Here is a 20,805-nt window from a genome sequence, read left to right on the forward strand (position 1 = left end):
TATTTTCTTACTGGCTCCGTTCGTGGTCTCTGGGGGGATCCTCCAGAAAGGGTAAAGGGGGGGTTCAAGTTAGCACAAAAAGTGCACACACAGCGGCAGAGGGCGGCTGGGTGCAGGGTGCTTTTTTTGATCTGATGTCCTGTTGTTTTCAATGGGGATTCTCTAGTTGCAACAAACACTGCAGGCTCGGGCCAAAGATCTTCTGGAGGCGACCACCGGTTGGAGAGATAAGTTGGGATGCCGGGACACCGTCGGTTGGGCCACCCAAGGCCATGGAGCGTCAAAGGCAGGGGTGTCTTTTGATTTCTGTTTTTTCTTACTGGCTCCGTTCGTGGTCTCTGGGGGCATCCTCCAGAAAGGGGCTGTAGGTTTCGTCGGGAGACTTGAGAAAGGTCAGGGATCACCAGATCTCAGGTCAGGATCACCGGGGAGACCTCCTCGAGATGTTGGGCCACTCAAACTCTCTCGGGCCGTGGGCGTCGGGGACAGAGTTGTGCAGACTTGTGGATTTGACAGAAGCCAACGTTTGTTGGTGAGCAAATCCGGTGCTCACTGGAGACAAAGTCTTTTCTGTGAAGGCAGGGCAGGACCTCCAGGTACTGGGGGGCCGGCTGGCTGCAGGACATGCCGGGATTCCTCTGGAGCAGGTCGGGGCAGGCCGGTAGGTTTGGGGACAAGTCAGTTGATTTCCTCCTCCTCTTCTTCCTTCAGCACGGCACTTCAGTCCTTCTTGTTTCGTATTGTCTGAGGAGGCAAGGTTCGGGGTTGCCCCTTAATACTACATTTAGGGGCGATTCACGTAGGTACAGGTTGGGGCCAATAGGTCCCTTCCTTGGCGTGGGTACCCCCTATTATGCCACCCTCCAGTAGGAGAAGGGCATAAGCCTCACTCTGGTTGGCCGGGTCCCCCATCGTCATGATGGCGGGTACTGAGAGTTTTCACCTCGCTTCCCCCGCCTGAGGGGTGGGGTTGGCAGAGTTGGGCATATCACCCTTCCTCACTTTGTTTTCCTGCCAATTCTTTCGCCCAAAGTGGGGTCAGAACTGTTTGGGGCCAGTTGCTGGCAGCAGCAAATATCTGGGTCAGCTTACAAAGGCGGCTAGCCTTTGAAGCTTCCCCTTCGTGGACCTGCCCATCCTGGGGGAGGAGGCTTGGCACCTAGACCCAGGATATGCTTTGTTGTAGGACCCAGGGGTCCAGAAACATGTCTGGTGGTAGCAGCTGACAAGCAGCTACTCAGCCAGGGCAATAGAGTCCGGTCGTTTTTCAGGGAGCATCTCTAATACCCTCTGAGTGAATTTTTCATGAAACCTCACACTGGCATAAGTGTGGGTTTGATGTGCTGTGAAGTTCGATATCCAACTTCCCAGTTTTAAGTACAGCCAGTATGGTGCTGTGAACTTCGTTATGACAAACTCCCAGACCATATACTCTTAATGGCATTAGTGCACTTACAATGTCGAAGAATGGACGTAGACACTGTAGGAGCACAGAGCTCATGCACCTGTACCCTCACTAGATTTGTCAAATTTAAATGAAAATAATAATAATAATAATTGCCTAATGTTGGAATTGGGTTCATCTGTCTGGTAGAAGTCATGGAGCAGAAATATTTAACAAGAGATAGGCCAGGGCTTTGTGGGTGAATGGCCTTTTGAAAGCTATTAGTGAACCTAATCAATATTGTTTATGCTCATTACATTATACATTTTCTGTATTTGTTGCAAGAGCCCACTGCTTTTTTTTTTTTTTTTTTTTTTTTTAAACGAAGGTTATTGCACTCGTCAACCTTGTTTATGAAATGTCATTTTCATACTCCTGGATGGTTTAGTCCTTGTAAGAGAAATCTGATTTTTTTGGATATTGCAGTGCCCAATGGTTAGTTTTTATTGTAGCTAAAATTATTTTGTTTAGTATTAAAATTACTATCTTATTTCAAATTGTTATTTTTGTATCTATCTGTTTATCCTTGTACGCTATTCCTTTTTTTAGCTTATGAAGCAAGGAGTTAAACGTAATTAATTAAATTAAAAGATTGACAATTAGTTGCAAGAAGTAATCCTAGGTTTGCTGCAGATTAATATTTTATTTTTGATTAGATGTGTCTTCATCCTTCTCACCACTGAAGATGGTTGATCTAATTTAGGGGAAACTTTGCTCTGTTCAGTTGGCACTTTCCTGTTGAGTGGGGAAATTAGATAAACCTGTGTGCCATCGATGTGCCGCATATTAAAGGGGTCATTTTGGAAGTAATGCTTTTGTGACTGTGCGACCTTCATGTTAGAACCACGTAGGCACACTTTCTTGAATAAAGATTAAGGAATATTCAAACCTAGTCTGATGCTTAGGAGATATTTCAAAAGATGGATCTGCAGCAAGTCTGTGTGTTTTGGAAAATGTTACCTGAGAGTAACAATTTAGAACATACAAAGAGAGTTCAATGTCAATTGGGACCTTTCCAGAAATCAGTAGCATGAGCAGTAGCACACTGAGACATCTTTTGGTTCTCAATCCTTAGTGTGTGGGAAATGTGGCCCTATAATTGCATTAGTCTTGGCAAAGTGCACCAAATGTTTATCCAAATGTTTATCCAAGTTTAACAGCAGCCTTTCTAATCATTAGCCATGCTGTATTACTTTAGGTATGGGATGCGGTATGTTGCTAAAGTGCTAAAGAGTTCTTTGACTGAAAAGTTCCCAGATGCTGCAGAAGAAGACATTCACAAGGTACGTAAAGCTTCTGCACATCTTGCTCGCGCAGTTACATCTTGAAATTTGAAACTTGTCATAAAGAATCTAATGTTTTAACTTTGTAAATACAAATCCACTTTTTCAAACGGTTAATCTTAAATTGAACATGAAATCTAACCTCAATGTTGTCTTATTCTAGAATCTACACATATAGTAACTCATGAGTCACATAGTTTCTAGTGCCTTTTTTTTTAAAGTATTTATTGTTCAGAGCAAAACACACAAACAAAATTCACAACTTGACAACATATTCATCATGCTGCAGGAAAAATAAAACAAGAAAATTACAATGCTAAAGAGAAAAAAAAAAGAGAATAAGCGAAACAAAAACACACGGATGGAGTTATTATTCCGCCACATGCTGAATCATAGTGCCAAATCTGAATCCCTAAATGTTTTTTCTTCAATGACTTGAGACAATAAAGATTAAATTCTGTATAGAAAACATTATAAAACTTCGCTCGCCACGTTTCATAAGATGGTGCCTCCGATTTTAGCCACATTGAAGCAATACATAGACGAGCTACTGCCATAGCCATTAAAAAAAAGAATCTATAAGGGTAACACAATTGACATAAATTAACATTACTACATAACCCAAGCATCAACATCTCTTTAGATATCACAACATTTACATTGGTAAGATGCGAAAGAAACTGTTCAATTGATAAAAAAAAGGTGCTAACTTATTACAGTCATAAAATAAATGAACTATATCAGCCTGCGGTGTATAGCATCTAAAGCAATTCCCTGCTTGGGCATTTCCCCACTTCATCATATGGGCAGGTATATAGTATAGGTTAAATAAGGTTTTATAGTGCTGGGATCGTAAATTGGCCGTCAAAATGACTGTAGAGGCCAAATCGATAGATTTTTGAACAAACATACCAGCACTATTAAACCTAATACACCATTTCGCATCAAGTGCTGCTAAGTCATCATATCTGAAAGAGACACGTTAGTATTAGATTCCTTACCTTAGAATATCCCCAGGCGTCAGACTGGATCCGGAAATTTTTGCGTAGCAGTACCCTTGCGCGTCGGTAGGCGTCGTCTGCGGCTCCGCGTCCGTCGTCTGCGTTGTGGGCGCCGTGATGACGTCGTCGGAGTACTTAGACGCCGCCTCCGCGTGCTGACGTCAGTTCTTCTTTTTTCCGCGCCAGCAAGCGCAGATGTGGAAAAAGCAGTAACCCTAGTCAATTCTGACTAAACTTTTTGATCCTTTTTGATTACTATTTCGAGTCTCTCGACTCCGAAACGGTGCCGATAGGGATGCCCGGCTTCAAGCATTGCGACGATTGCGACCGGCTGATGTCGGTCACGGATCCTCACCGCGTGTGTTTGTCGTGTTTGGGCGTCAACCACGACGACAAGGCCTGCTCCGACTGCCGGGCTCTCTCTTCGAAAGCCAGGCGGGAGCGGTCCCGTAGGCGACTCGAACTCTGGCAGTCGGTCCCGCGCCGCGAGAGGTCCCGATCCCATGGGAGGTCGAGGGACAGGTCGCGGGCCCGGAGCCTCCACAGCTCCGAGAGTAGGCCGCACTCCTCCGGGTCGAAGTCGTCGTCCGGTAAGCGGCACAAGAAGTCCAAGCGGCGTCATCGCTCCTCGGACTCCCCCCGACGCTCGCGCGATGCGGCCGGGGGTTCGGGTGACACCGCCCACGCGGCTCCGTCGGAGTCGCGGGCGCCCCGTCCAGCCCCATACCCTACGGTCCCTGGGCTCGACGCGACGCCGGAGGAGGTCGGGCGCTTCCTCATGGCCATGAGGAAACTCTCTCCTCCGACGGGCTCCGCGGCGCCTCCGGGCCCAGCGGACCCGTCTGGGAGCCCTAGCGGGTCGGCGGCTCCGGCCCCGACGCCGTCTGGTGCTTCGGCCCCGACGCCGCCGATGCCTTCGGGCCCGGCGCCGCAGGCCCCTGTTATCCCGACGCCGCCGGCGCCTTCGGGCCCCGCGCCGAGGGGTCCAGTTGTTCCGATGCCGCCGGTGCCTTCGGGCCCGGCGTCGCAGGACGCCGCTGGTCCTCCTTCGGGATCTGGTTCGTCGCCGGTGGATCTGACGACCTCCCCGGCGTCTGACCCTCAGGTGTCGCCTCCGGCGCCGTCCTCGGGCGGCGCCGACCCCGGTTCTACTTCCGTTCCTGTTCGGCCGTCGGGGCGGCCCCGTTGGGCGCCGCTCCAGACGCCGTTGGGTGAATTTCACTTTTATGAACAGGCCCCATTGGTTGAGGACCCTGAATTTCAGGAGATGGGTGAAGGAGAGGACTGGGAGGGGTCTGAGGACCCTCTGACCAGGGAGTGTCAGTCTCATGGGGACTGGACAGAAGACCTTGGGGAGGCCAGTGGCCTGGACACCTCTCCAGACCCTGGGTTTGTCTCCCCTCCTACCGTGGCGTTAAGTATGTCGAAGGATTCAGTTCTTGCAGACTAGTGAGGAGGACGGATGTTTTTTTAGCAGGTACGTGACAAGAGGGGTGAATAAACAGAAAGGAGTTGGTTTAAGACTTCTGGTTAAAGCAGCAGTGATGTATTCTCACAGAGCCTCGGAGCACTTGTGCATGCAGTCTGCATTTTAAAATTAAGATTGATGGCTGAATGAGCACGTTTGTAGTAGCAGCTAATCTTTGAAGTGCATGGGTGGGTAACACGTTTCTGTTAGCAGACGAAGGGAACAGTCGGAGGGAGTAAAGTAGGGTAAATAAGAAGACCGTTATGTGCCTGAAAGGAGGGGTGAGTTTATATGATGGGAGTCATTTGAATGCACAAACGGAGTTGTGATTATACAGGAACACAAATCAATATTTTTTAGGATTTAACCGAAGTATGCAAATGTATCAATTATGGTAAAAATGAACAGATCTCTAATGAGTGCACAGTGAATCACAGAAATGTATTATCATGGCTTTTTACAAACTAGATTTTACAATTACGTGAGTGTGAACATTATGGCGCATTGTATATTAATGTATGTTTAATTGCATTTGCAGTACCCCTGACGAAGGGCCCGTTGAGGCCCGAAATGCATTGGGTTTTTTAATAAACTGCTCTTGATGAAATATGCCTTAGTACGTATTCTTGAGTGAAGAGGTTCGGATGGCCCATCACGAATATGAGAAATATATGAAAATTTGCATTTTCCTGCAAGTGGTTTGAGAACGAAAACATAAGTGAAGAAAATCAAAAGATGGATTATAAGTGATTAAAAATGACTTAATGGATGACAATGGATTAATATCTGCAGATGCAGCAGCGATTGTGCCATGGTTTGGGGCACTTCCACAGTGTCCCTGCGTTGAAATTCGGAGGAGGGGGCAACATATAGTGTGGTGCTGATGAGGGCTGGCAAGGCCTTAAACCTTGAGCTCCCCGTCGCGGCCGTGAGGACTAACCTCCTCACTGAGGTCCTTAAACCACAGTCAAGCTCGGCCAAGCCTCTGCTGCCCTTTAATGAGGCCTTGACTGACGTTCTTCTGGGCACCTGGTCCAAGCCCGCTACGGGTTCGCCCGTAGATAGGAACGTGGCCAGACGCCACCGCCCCGCCCCGGGCGACCCATGTTTTCTGTCCTCCCACCCTACCCCCGAGAGCCTGGTTATCCAGGCCTCCAATTCCCAAACCGCATTCCCGTCGGCCCCGCCGGATCGGGAATCCAAGAGGTATGACCAGTATGGGAAGAAGATCTTCTCATCCATTAGTTTGGGCCTGCGGTCTTCCAACACCGCCTGCCTCTTGGGACGTTACACCCACTCTGTGTGGGATAAGGTCGCGGAAGTGCTGCCAGAGTGTCCGTTGGAGGTACGGGCCAAACTCGGCCAAGCCCTTGTGGAGGGCCGGGATGCAGCCAAGTATTCCATCCGGTGTGGGCTGGCTACCACTGACTCGCTGGGTAGAGCGATGGCAACGACGGTGGCGGTCAGACGCCACGCCTGGCTGAGGTCCGCCAACTTCTCGGCAGATGTCCAGAGCACACTCATGGACATGCCGTTCGATGGCCGTCGCCTCTTTGGCAACAAGGCAGACCATGCGCTTGAGCGTTTTAAGGACTCCAGGGCTACGGCCAAGTCCTTAGGCCTCTCGGGCCAACGCCAGCAACCGGCTGCCTATCACTCCTTTCGTGGCCACGGAAGGGGTGCGCCCGCACGTGCCGCCAGCCACGCGCCGCAGGGCAATACCCAACGCGGTGGCGGCCGTGGGAACCGCCGTCCGGGCGGTCGTGGGCAGCGGCGAGGTCAGTCCACACCTTCCCCCGCAGCATCCGCCTCAAAACACTCCTAGTCCGTGCTTTCAGGCCCATGTGGCGCCAGTGGGGGGCAGGGTTCGCCATCACCACCTCCACTGGCGCACTGTCATGTCGGACAGGTGGGTGCTGCAGATCGTCCGAAGGGGCTACTCCCTCCCCTTCGAGGCGACTCCTCCAACCATGCCACTGCAGAACCACCGTGTATCGGGGGATCACTTGCGACTTCTGCAGGAGGAAGTTACGGCCCTCTTGGCCAAAGGGGCCATCGAGCGCGTTCCTGGGCCAGAAGTAGGGTGTGGTTGCTACTCCCACTACTTTCTGGTACCCAAGAAGGGCAAAGGGGGGCCTGCGCCCTATCTTGGACCTACGGAACGTCAACGGCTTCCTCCGGAAGGAGAAGTTCACGATGCTGACACTGGCTCAGGTCTTAGCTGCCCTGGATCCAGGAGACTGGATGGTGGCGTTGGACTTGCAGGACGCTTATTTCCACATCCCAGTCCTGCCGGCCCACCCGCGCTACCTGCGGTTCACGGTTGGCCACGAGCACTTTCAGTTTACCGTGCTCCCCTTCGGCCTTATCAGCGCCCCACGGGTGTTCACAAAGGTGATGGCGGTGGTCGCAGCTCATCTGCGCAGGTTGGGGATTTCAGTCTTCCCCTACCTCGACGACTGGCTGTTGAAGGCGGGCTCGCCCCTGACAGTCGTCGGCCACCTCCAGACTACGGCAGACCTCCTGCATCAGCTGGGGTTCTCGATCAATGTGCCAAAGTCACACCTGTGCCCCTCTCAGAAGCTCCTCTTCATCGGAGCGGTTCTAGACTCGGCGCAGTTTCGGGTTTATCCACCCGAGCAGCGGGTCTGGGATATTCAGGCTCTGATTCCCATCTTTCAGCCGTTATCCCGGGTTTCGGTCAGGTTGACGCTGCGGCTTCTGGGGCTGATGGCCTCCTGCATCCTGCTGGTGCATCACGCCAGGTGGCGGATGCGGGCTCTGCAGTGGGACCTGAAGTTTCAGTGGGCCCAGCATCAGGGCAACCTATCCGACCATGTCCTGATCTCGGAGGGCACTGCGAGACAGCTGCAGTGGTGGCTTACGGACCGCGATTGGGTCAGCGGCAGATCCCTCTCCCTACCCCAACCGGAGCACGTAGTTGTGACGGACGCGTCCCTCCAGGTCTGGGGAGGCCACATGGGAGAGGCGCAGATCAGAGGCCTCTGGTCTCCGGCGGAGTCCCGGCTCCACATCAACCTGTTGGAGCTCAGGGCGATTCGTCTGGCACTGAAGGCATTCCTCCCCTCTGTCCGGGGGTGTGTAGTGCAGGTGTTCACGGACAACACCACCGCCATGTGGTACTGCAACAAACAAGGCGGTGTGGGGTCGTGGATCCTTTGTCAAGAGGCTCTTCGCCTTTGGCAATGGCTGAAACGCAAGGGCGTGACCCTGGTGGCTCAACACCTGGCGGGTTCTCTGAACGCCAGGGCGGACGAGCTCAGCCGTCGGTGCATGATGGATCACGAATGGCGTCTGAACTCGGAAGTGGCGCAAGGCCTCTTTCAGCGATGGGGAGAGCCTTGGTTAGATCTATTCGCCACCGAAGAGAACGCGCAATGTCATCAGTTCTGCGCGTTGGAATTTCCATGGCAGCACTCGCTCGGAGACGCTTTTCGTCGCGAGTGGAGTTGCAGTCTGTTGTACGCCTTTCCGCCTATACCACTTCTGCCCAGAGTGCTGATGAAGATCAGGCGCGACCGGGCCCAAGTCATCCTTGTGGCTCCGGACTGGGCTCGAAGGTACTGGTATCCCGAGCTACTCAGTATGTCGGTCGATCCCCCGGTTCGTCTGCCTCTTCAGGAGGACCTTCTGTCGCAGCAGCAGGGGACGGTCCTCCACCCGAACCTGTCCAGTCTCCACCTCCATGCTTGGAGATTGAGCGGCGACAGTTGAGCCATTTGACTTGCCTCCTGAAGTCTGTGATGTGATTCTGGCAGCCAGGCGTCCCTCCACAAAGTCGGTATACGCCTGCAGGTGGAACAGATTTGTGGCATGGTGCTCAGCAAAGGCTGTGGATCCTCTTGCTGCCCCTCTTTCAGAGGTTCTTCTGTTCCTTCTGTCTCTTGCCCAGCAGGGCTCTGCTCTGGGCACTATCAAGGGCTACCTTTCTGCCCTTTCAGCCTTTCTCAGGCTACCTGATCAGCCTTCTTTGTTCAAGTCCCCTATTGTGAACAGATTTCTTAAAGGCATCACTCACACATTTCCCCCTGTTCCGTTTGTGATGCCTCAGTGGGACTTGAACCTGGTTCTAACTTTTCTGATGTGCGCTCCCTTTGAGCCACTTCACAATTGCCCTCTTCGCCTTCTGACTCTGAAGACTGCTTTCCTGGTTGCCATCACCTCTGCCAGGAGAGTGAGTGAGCTCCAGGCTCTTTCTTGTACTCCACCTTTCCTTTCTGTCCATCCTGACAAAGTGGTGCTTCGTACCAAACCATCTTTCCTGCCCAAGGTTGTCACGGCCTTCCACATTGGGCAGTCTATCACCTTGCCTACCTTCTTTCCGCCTCCGCATCCCTCTAAAGAGGAAGAGCGGCTCCATCGTCTGGACCCAAAACGTGCGCTCTCGTTTTATCTGGATCGCACACGCCAGTTCCGGGTGGATGACCAACTCTTTGTTGGTTACGTGGGCGCTAAGAAGGGGAAAGCGGTGCACAAGAGGACCATCTCCCGGTGGATCATCTTGTGTATCCAGGCATGCTACTCTTTGGCTAGGAAGGAGCCCCCTGCTGGATTGCGGGCTCATTCTACCCGAGCCACGGCGACTACCACTGCCCTGGGCAGGGGTGTGCCCTTACAAGACATCTGTCAGGCAGCTACGTGGGCATCGCTGCACACGTTTGCAAGACACTACTGCCTGGACAGCCAAGTCCGGAGGGATGGCTTCTTTGGCCGTTCCGTCCTCCAGGACTTTCTGGTGTAAGTATTGGTTCGCAGACCCACCACCGGGGTTGGTATTGCTGGGGTATCTATTCTAAGGTAAGGAATCTAATACTAACGTGTCTCTTTCAGATGCACAAGTTACTACTTGTGTAACGATATATCTGTAAGAGACATTAGTTAGTATTAGATTCCTTACCGACCCACCCATCCTCCCCGTTCTGCGAACCAATATCTAGGGTTAGGGTTGTCCCCTTCAGGGCCCTAGTTTCAATAGCACCAGTGTTGGTTTTTAACATGGCTCTGCGTTTCTGGCGCGGAAAAGCTGTGTCTAAGAACTGACGTCAGCACGCGGAGGCGGCGTCTAAGTACTCCGACGACGTCATCACGGTGCCCACGACGCCGACGACGGACGCGGAGCCGCAGACGACGCCTACCGACGCGCAAGGGTACTGCTACGCAAAAATTTCCGGATCCAGTCTGACGCCTGGGGATATTCTAAGGTAAGGAATCTAATACTAACTAATGTCTCTTACAGATATATCGTTACACAAGTAGTAACTTGTGCGTTGTGTTGCGAGCAAAATATTATATAGGGTCCCAATCCTAACATGTTTAAACATAGTCAAATAGATCATTTGCAGCGATAGGGGTTATTTCAGGATGTTTGGAAAAAAATCCCTTAATTGCAAATATTTAAAAAAATCATTCTGCAGTATTGCATATTTATCCCTTAACTCCTTGAACGACAACATAATACCTTGCTCAAAGATATCCTCAACCCGTCGAATCCCTTTCTCATACCATATTTTCATCTTAGCATCCCAAAAGATCATTGGAAGTAGTTCTGTGGAGTCAAGTGGAGTATAGTAATTGATTCTATTAAGAGACAAAAGCTTGCACACCCATCTCAGTCCTTTGAATGCAGCATGTACGGTCTTAAATCTCTTTTTTTTGTAATAGCTCTGCTCGAGAAATTTCAGCAATATGTGTCGCGAATGATCCCCGAGTAACATCAAATATATATTGGGAGTTTCGAACGTCCTTGTCTCGCCCCCAGTGACCAAACTATCGATATTTTGCAGAAGGCAAGCTAAATAATAAAAGGCAAAATTAGGCACCCCCCAGCCCCCTCTAGAAAGTGGTAGCGTCATACATTTTGAAGCCCAACGGGCTTTCTTCCATCCCCATAAAAACCTATCGGTAATAGATTGTAGTGTCGCTAATTGCTTATATGACAGTTCTAATGGTACAGTCCAGAAGTAATAAAGTACCATGGGTAGTATGCACATCTTCAGTGCATTCCGTCGCCCGACCAAAGATAAATGTAAGCATTCCACCTTTTCAAGTTGCCTTTTAACCGAGCCTACCATATCCGCCCAGTTGAAGGTGACAATTTCTTGAAGGGACAGCCTAATCTTGATCCCCAAATATCGGGCCTCTTGAGTCATTCGCGTCTCACCAGGGCATAGACCTGGGGTGCAAACAACCTGGGTCTTTAAAAGATTTAGCTTATACCCAGACGATTTTCCAAACTCAGTGGTCGCATGCTCAATTTCCAATAGCGCTTGCTCTGGGTCAGATGTAACGATTGCTATGTCGTCAGCATAGGCTAAGACACGCACTCTATGATTCCCTACCACCATCGATTGTATATTCTGTGAAGTTGCCAGAATACGCAGCAAGGGCTCAATATACATCGCAAACAATAGCGGTGAGCATGGGCAGCCTTGCCTTGTGCCACGTGTGATGTATACATATGCAGATTCATGACCCATCGCACAGATCTTCGCCCTGGGTTGCTTGTACATAATTTGTAGAGAGAGCAGAAACTGAGGTCCGAATCCCATTTTAGACATAACTGCCCAAAGAAAAGCCCAGGCGACGCGATCGAACGTCTAAAAAAATTAAACCGATGTTTTTTTAAAATACTGCCGCATAGTCTAGCACGGCCACCATTCTGTGCAAGTGGTTAATAGTACTTCTGCCTGGTAAAAAACCATGTTGATGGCGTGACACCAAGAAAGAGACGATTTGCAACATCCGAGTTGCCAAGATTTTAGAGTATATCTTGGCGTCGACATTGATTAAAGATATAAGCCTATAAGAGCCAGCCAATTCAGTAGGCTTATCTTTTTTCTTAAAAACAACTATAGTAGCATCGTCCCAAGAAGGGGGGGGGGGATTACCGGACTGTGCCGCAGTAAAAATAGCTAGCATATCGTCTTTTATTACCGGAAACAAAATGCGATACAGCTCTAAAGGTAATTGATCTGGTCCGGCTGCTTTTCCAGATGGCAAATCCATAAGCGCAGCCTGTAATTCCACCATAGTAATAGGCGCCTCTAGCTCCTCTCTTATTATGTCGTCCAGCGCGGGCAAATCTATACTGGACAAATATTGTTCGATCATAACTTGGGGTACAACATCTTGAGTATACAATTCTATATAATATTGCTGGAATATCTCCATAATGCCTTCTGTAGAGACCACTAAATGACCCTGGTTATCCAACAGGCCCTCAATTCTCTGAGATACTTGGCGACCCCGTAGTCTTTGAGCGAGACATCTGCCCATAGCTTCTCCAAAACTCATACCGTTCAGTTTTGTTTCTAGTGCCTTCTAACGCGTAAATAAACCATATATTATGTTGGGAAGGGACTTGCGTGACTGAAATATTCATGACTTCTAATAAGAATTATTTTGCACCCTTAAAATATCCAAGAAGAGTCAATTGGTACTCTTTAAGTAACCACCTGTAACTTAAAATACAGAATGCTCATTAAACAGCTCCCGCGTGCCCTGTGTATAGCCATTTGACGTGTGTGATAACTTATTCATCCTATTTTCCCTCTGGCACTTTACAATATGGCCTCTCTGTAAAAAAAAAGAAGAAAAAAAAAATTTTAAGGTTACAGTTTGCCATATGCAGCAATACCTTAAGAACTGTTTCAAGGTGCAACAAACAAAAAAGAAAATTACATTATATAAATCGCGACAATACCAAACTGCCTCTTTAAAACTAAAGCATTTCAAATCCTAAACACCTCCCTTGGGTAGTTTTCCAACTAATTCTTACCTTATGGCACACATGCTGGATTATCAACACTGTCCTTCATCCTGCTTCATATTTCGGAACGTATATTTTTTGTTGTAACTGATCATAGTGATAGATGTAAGATTGTTCACTGATACAATATCATATAAAGGAGAATCTATATCCGTCCGTGCTGTGCTTTTCAGAATCAATCTGGCTACTGAGTCTTTCACGTTCGAAGTCTTCTTGAATCGAGTTGATTTGGCATGGTGGGAAAAAAGTTCCTGGAAATCATTTATTTTTTGTTTTTTTATGGAGCAGAGTCATGGGAGGTTTTGTGACCCTTAATTTGAGTTTTTAGCAGTTTTATCATGGCGAGTACTGTCGCATGATCCTTGCTGAGGGGATTATACTCCACACAATCTCTCTTAACTTAATGCAAGAGTTATTGTGTCATCTGGGTAATCCACCTTCAGAATTGAGGTTTGAGTTCATCCGTTTGTATTCGTTGCACAGATGCTGTTGGGCCCTTGGTGGGTTCAGGTGTGGCTACATCTTTTTTTGAGTCAATGGTTACCAGTCCTTTAACAACTTTGGGGCTTTATTTCGATGTCGGTCGGAAAACCTCCGACCAACATTGTTGGTTTCAATTCGGACCGTCTAATTTCAATGTAGGCGGTTGGAATTAAAACTGGCCGGTCATTCTGGCTGGATTCCACCGGGCTCCTTGAGCCTATCGGCCAGTCTGAGACCGTGTCCGTAATCCAAATAGACTGCGATTCTGCCATTGGGCTTACAAAGCACAGGAGGTACTTCGATATACAGTTAAATGGATGTCAAGTAACCTCCTGAAGATCAACCCTGAGAAAACCGAGGTGCTGATCGTTTCATTCACTTGTTCCCCTTGGAGCGACCTGTATTGGCCACAGGAACTGGGCTCTATCCCCAAACCAGCCGACTCGGTAAAAAGCCTTGGCATCAAGATAGACAGTGCTCTATCAATGAAGAGCCAAGTCGCTACCGTGGTAGGGGTCTGCAATGGTCTTTTGAGACAACTGCGTAAATTAGTCCCACTTCTGTCCCAATCTATGCTCCGCACCGTAGTCTCGGCTACCATACTCTCGAGACTCGACTACGGGAATGTCCTTTACCTGGGCCTACCAAAGACACTAACTAACAGATTGCAGGTGGTTCAAAATGATGCAGCACGACTTATTTTTAAATTGCCACGGAACTCTCATGCCTCTCCGTTGCTACAGAACCTGCACTGGTTGCCAGTGATACAAAGGTCCATTTTTAAAAGTCTCTGCATAGCCCATAAATCTATCTATGGTCAAGCCCCTGCATATGTTAAGGAAAGGTTGGAGATTTATCGACCTGAAAGAAGACTGAGATCGTCGGAAGCACAACTGTTGGTGTGCCCTCGGTTCAAATTAGCCACAAAAGGAGGCAGAGCATTTTCAGTTTTGCTGCCAAGAATCTGGAATGAATTACCTGAAGTCCTGCGTAGGGATGGTAACAGGCTCCACTTCAGGAAAACCCTAAAAACCATTCTGTTTAAGGCAGCTTTGAATTTAGTTTAGTTTGCTCCTCCCCCCAGGATGTTGATTAGGCTGTTATGTTTTTATGGTCAAAGCGCCTTGAGACCTGTCGGTGAGTTGGCTCTATACAAGCACATATTAACAATAACAATAACAATGCTCGGTTTCCGATAGGCGTTCCATGCTGGGCTTTCCAACATGGAAAGCCTGTCGGAAAGTGAGTTATGGGTCACCTAGCAGGCCCCCTTCACCCTGCGACCTTCGGTTGGGGGCTGAGGGGGTCACCTATGATGCAACCCTGTTGATTCCTGCACTGTGTTGCAGACACCCTGAGATACCTGCCATGCGGTGCAGGGATGAGTACAATCTCTTATTACCCTATTAGTATAATATAATATATAATAGCTTGTGCTACGGGGGGTTTATGGCTGCAGCGCAAGCTCCCATAGGGAAATGGGAGTATGGGACCGCACCATGTGCGGTCGCATTGTAATTCTGCGGTCGTGACCGGCAACCAGAGGTCGTCATCATAATCAGGCCCTTCGTGTCTTCAGTGCTGGAAACTGCTTTGTATATGCTCGGGCTTTAACAAAGCAAATTGCTTCGCATCAGTCTGTTTATCATATCTATCAAAATTGAGGACTTAGGGGGTCATTATGATGGCGGTGGCGGGCCTTCCAACACCGGACCGCAATTTTCCCCCACCACATTACGGTGGCGGGGGGATACAGGCCACGGAACCGCCACAGCCAATTGCCTGGCGGAGATGTTTGCATCCTTAAAATGGTGGTTGTGCCTAGCAGGCACAGTCCGCTAAATTAGGATGCTTGATACAGCCAGCCTATCCGTGGCTGGTAAACCGCTGTTGAAAGGGTGGCACGGACTGATTTTGGGGGACCTTTGCGGGACCCTCTTGTGTCTGGGGGTGGTGCTTGAGCATTGGGGGCGGTACCCATGGTACCCCCCGTACATTTCACTGCACCAAGTGGCAGGCACCGTGTGGTGCCTGCCATGTAGTGCAATGAAATGCACAACATGCATTTTTAACATCGCGGCGGGTGCTCCAGTCAGCAGCACACGCTGCAATGTTAAAGTGCAAAATGCGACCATCATGGTGGCGGTTGCATCCTAATTGGGTGTGCGGGACCGCCACATGCATGATGGGCAGTCCCGATTCCCACCACAATGGCGAGCGGACTCTGGTCCACCCGCCATCGTAATGACCCCCCCCCTTAGTTTTTAATAAGTGTTTTTCATGAATTTCAAGTAAACTTCTAAAGTCCTTTTTCCTATTGCTGTTCCTGAAATATTTACTCCCACGGTTGTATTTCCTAAACTTGAGAGCCTGAAGCAGTGGGATCCCATTAAATGCAGGTAGTGAGGTGGTTGCTGGTGCGAATGAGATGGTATATTGTAGAGAATACAGTCTCCTATACTTTGCACAGGTACATTGTTCTGATAGAACATATGTATTAATTGTGTATGCATTTGGGATGTGAACGCTAAAGCACCTTTAACCAGAATAAAAAATGAAGCACAATAGGCTAATCTGCTTCAAAAGTAAAGCTGTACAAAAACTACTTGACACTAACAGTGTGTGCAGATATTGTCTTTTTGCCTAGAAGGGAGTGTGGTTAAAGGCTTTCTTGAGGTGGTCATCTGCATTTGACAATATAGTTTAAGACTTGGTTCGATCTTTGCTCACATCCTATGGTCAATGCTGGAGTCTTAGTGGAGATGACCGTACAAACGATTACTCTGAGATTCAGTAAGTTGCAGATACTCTAAATCCTGGGGATTTTTGGAGGTATTACAAAGCAGTTGGAAGCAAATGAATATGAACATGTTATAAAGATTACACTCTCAACCTTCGTCTGGATTTTCCAACATGCTCTATTCACTGATGGTTTTTAAAACCCAGTTTTCAAACTATTTCATTACTACAGTTTTTTCAAGGGTTGCACTAATAATATAAGTTTCTGTCACCAGTCTTAATGTGATATTTTGAATGTGTGAATTAATCGTACGACAATGAGCTGTAGTCAAGTCAAATGATCTTTATTCGGAATGAATTCATCCATAAAAGTACACACAGGTTAAAATACATGAAAATTTTGATAAAAGCAGATTGATTTTGTTATTATATAGAAATAGCCTTTTTCAATTACAAGTGAGTGATTATATATCAGAACATCGTTTGTGCAAATGGCAATATTACAAAGATTCACAATGTGTGGATATTTTGCTTTATAGTTTCCACAGAAATCAAATCCATTTAGCCCAAGCGACTGAATGTCTGTGTGCAAATATACAAAAATTGAATATACAAAGAGCAAGTATGCAAAGTGACAAAGTACAAATGTTCACTTGTTCGTTAGTCAAGTTCCATAGTTGCCCGTGACCGCACACTAGCTTTAAGAAAACAACTCACTGCAAATATAACCTCATCTGAGGGCATCATTTGGAACATTCTCATTGCCTGATTAAAATCCCTTAAATCATATTTACGACAGTATGGCATTAGATATTGGGAAGTATACAATTTATAAAAACCACAGAAGAAAAAATAATGTATCAAGCTTTGTTTACCACCCTTGGAACAAGGACAGTCCAGCTGCTCCAGATGTTTATTGTAGCCGAGGGGAAAGCTTAATAAGTTTACAATACTTCCATCCCGTACTCTGAACAGAAGGCTCCTGTTCCATCTTCCTAATGTGATCAACAAATACCTCTGCGGTATAACTGAAATACCATTATCGGGCTCAGCATAAGAAATCTATTTTGTAACTGAGTGTTTGGGGTGTTCAGATCTCATCCGTTCCGCCCTGTACAAAGCATACAGTGCCTGTTTGACCATTTTCTTGTGTGCATGAACAATAGTATTTGGGGAGCTAAACAAGAGGCCCTGGCCCACACTAGATAGGCTATTCTCGACAGCTTTCAACCATGGTACAAGATTAGACCTTTCACTTTGTTGGCAGTCAGATATTATGCTGCGAGTTAAATGGGCAGCCGGATTTAGCCAAATTTTTAGCCAGAAGAGGGCGGGCCTTGATCGAATAAAATCCTCTATATACAATAACTTTAGCTCATTGTGGCAGATGAATGTTGGGGCACAGAAAACTCCCCCCAAGATCTTTCTGCAGAACCTATTTTCCTCTGTCTGAATTTGCACACAGTTAGAATATCCCCACACTTCTGCTCCATAAGTTCCCGTAGGTTGACATTGGGTACGGTAAATATTTAGCAGAGAGGTGATAACATCAGCTTGTTTGGGTTGCCGTAGGGAGAGAATTGAATTGATGGATTTGCCAATTTTATTTCTCCCATAAACGACATGTGGGTGCCACGAGCCTGTGTTAGAGAATAATAGTCCCAAATAAGGAAAAGTGCTTGTGCATTTTAAAATATTTTCGCCTGATTTAATTGAGGTTATATTATACTTTTTCGGCCCACAGTTCATAATAAAAGATTTATTAAAATTAGTATTGAGGCCCAAATCTGACATAAAAACAACAAAACCAGAAATTAAAATTCGCAGGGCATTGGGTGTACGGCCCATTAGCACCGCGTCATCCGCGTATAGCAGGGCAGGGGTTGGGTTACCATTTATAATTGGAACATCCTTAGTTATCGCACACAAGCTGCTACTCAACCCGTTAATATATAAGATAAAAAGCAGTGGGGCGAGTACGCAGCCCTGTCTGACACCCCTGCTAATTGAAATATCATTCGAAACTTCTCCCTCAGCGTTGATGCGTACTCTGGCCTTTAAGTCCCTGTGCAAATAAGAAAGAAAATACACCAAAGAATCTTCCAAACCATAACTAAGCAAAAGTGACCACAAACTAGAACGATTAACGAAATTGAACGCTGAACTTAAATCCATAAAACCAAGGTACAAAGGGGATTTTTTTAAAAGAGTGTACTTCGCCATTATCAGATTCAAATTCAAAAATTGTTCAACTGTGCCCACATAACTTCTAAAACCGAGTTGGCATTGGTGTAAAACATTATTCTCCTCTGCCCAGCTCCTCATCCTGTTAAAAATTACCCTCCCCAGGACCTTCAGTGTGTTGTCAATCAGTGATATCGGGCGGTAGCAGGCAGGATCCAGTCTGTCGCCCTTTTTAAATATTGGTACAATAACACTGTTTGACCATGATTCTGGGATTGAATTGTCGGACAAGTTGTTGAACAGATTGCAAAGTAAAGGGGTCCAGAAGTTAATTTCTGATCTAATTTGATCTATTGAGAGACCATCAGGCCCGGGTGCTTTATTACTCGCACTTTCAATTATAGCGTCTTCTACTTCGGATAGTTCAATGTTCAAGAGACCAACCGTCATAACAGGAAGAACAGTGCTTGTGGGAGACCCTGGTACAGCATAAATTTTAGAAAAATGCTCGACCCAAACATCTCCTGTTATATTACAATTAATAGCTTTGTTATTGGAACCAAAGGATCTTAGGGACTTGACCTCTCTCCAAAATCCAGTGGTATCCTTCAGTGTCGCAGTACGGGTAAGAGATTCCCAGTGGTCTGTCACTAGGGCCTCAGATCGTATACGTAGCGTGGTTTTATACCTGGCTCTTAGGTCTCTGACGAGTGACAGATTCCTTGGTTTAATTTTTAGGGCCTCCCTCAGTTCCTTGTTGGCCCTAGAGCAGGAAGAGTCAAACCAGCGAGGGCCACGATCTTTAATAGCCCGGGCTGGTTTCGAAGATTCTCCTTTAATAGCCATACAGAGATTACTGAAGGAACTAACCACTTCTAGGCCTGATCTATCAAGAGACAAGCCGTTCTCGATTAGTGTTGGATGTTTGTTAACAACTCTGGCTAAAATATCTTTATTGTCGACCCCTTTCCATACCACTCTTAGCCTGTCGGTGGATGCTTCCAAATTTTGTACCCCAATATCTGCTCTCATTACTTCCTTTATAATCCCTGGATTGTTTAAATATACACTGATTGGGTAGTGGTCGCTGTGGGCGGATCGAGTGACCTCAGCCTTTAGAATAATATCACTCAATGAAGGGGAAATCAACATGTAGTCTATTGTGGAAGCGCATCCCTGGCCAATATAGGTGGGGGTTAACATATTGTTCCCTCCAGTACCAGCGACTTCCATAGCATTCACTAAATCACAGGATGCTAGGTGGTCCCTGAGTTCCTCCCCGCTTCTACAGGAGGGATTATTACGGTACATATGGGCGTTGAAGTCTCCCCCAATGCAAATTCCGGCGAAAGTACCATATTTCGGTCCCATTAAAATTTCATCAATAAAATTAAACAAAATTAAAAAATTATTATTAGGGTGGGTCACAAAATCATTATTATAAAAGTTAATTAAACACAATTTCAACCTGTTAGTGTATTTTATAGCCATAAAACATTTTTCATGTGTCTGGATCAGTTTAGTTTGTACCCCAGTTTTAATTTTAGCCCAAATAGAGAGTCCCCCACTAGGACGACCCATGGATGAAGCAGATGCCATTAAATTATGGCAACTGTAACCCTCTAATATGGGCATAGTTGTACACCAAGTCTCCTGTAGCATTAATATGTCGCAATTTTCATAAACCCAATCTGTCCACTCTTTAATTTTTAGTTTCGATCTGAGGCCCGCTATATTCCAACTTACAAGAGATAATTCAGAGCCCTGTATGATGGTTCTTGGGTTAACAGATTCATGACTAGCTATAGTGAATAAAGGAGACGGGGAAATGTCCAATACTAACTCCAAATTGGGTGCCTGAGATGGTTGATCTGCATACATAGTGCCCAAGTTGGTAGCTGGTGGTCAATCTAACATATGCAGTTCAGATAGGGGTGCAAACCTATTATGCATTTTAAGGGGAAAGGGGGCTGGATGGAATTGCCTTACTGGTGGTCTGTAGAAATAGCTTAGAGGTAGTGAAGTTACAATGGTGGAAATGCCAGAGCGGTTGTTATTTCTGTTGAGCAAGAATCGTACTGTCCCTGGATTTTTAAAATTAAGGACTATACAGTCACCTTCAATGTCTTTAAATGACGTGTGGTAAATAAATAAATAATACCCTATTTTTGACTGGATTTCACGATAACAGATAGCTCAATAAATAAGAGTCAAGATTCGAGGTAGTAGGAGTTTGCAGGTTTAATACAGCATAAAGGACAGGAACAGGACAACCTGCACGGACAAGATCTGGGATGGCTAGCAACTTTTAATAACAATGCACAAGTATATATACTAAAACAATTGCATTACAGTACATACGATAGGCGGAGCAGTGGGTGTGGTCAATAACAGTCGACATGTGATGTAAACGT

At 47.0% G+C, this 20,805-nt stretch overlaps 1 protein-coding gene across 2 annotated transcripts in view; it reads left to right on the forward strand.

Moving 5' to 3' along the window:
• IQGAP3 (IQ motif containing GTPase activating protein 3) overlaps positions 1-20,805 on the forward strand; it is a 307,137-nt gene that overhangs the window by 187,154 nt on the left and 99,178 nt on the right. For both annotated transcript variants that reach the window (XM_078671026.1, XM_078671027.1), the window contains one exon: positions 2,643-2,727. In XM_078671026.1, coding sequence (XP_078527152.1) covers positions 2,643-2,727 — 85 coding nt within the window. The remainder of the gene's footprint in view (positions 1-2,642; positions 2,728-20,805) is intronic.

The sequence above is a fragment of the Lissotriton helveticus genome, chromosome 12 (genome assembly GCF_964261635.1).
Source record: "Lissotriton helveticus chromosome 12, aLisHel1.1, whole genome shotgun sequence".
Lineage (NCBI taxonomy): Eukaryota > Metazoa > Chordata > Amphibia > Caudata > Salamandridae > Lissotriton > Lissotriton helveticus.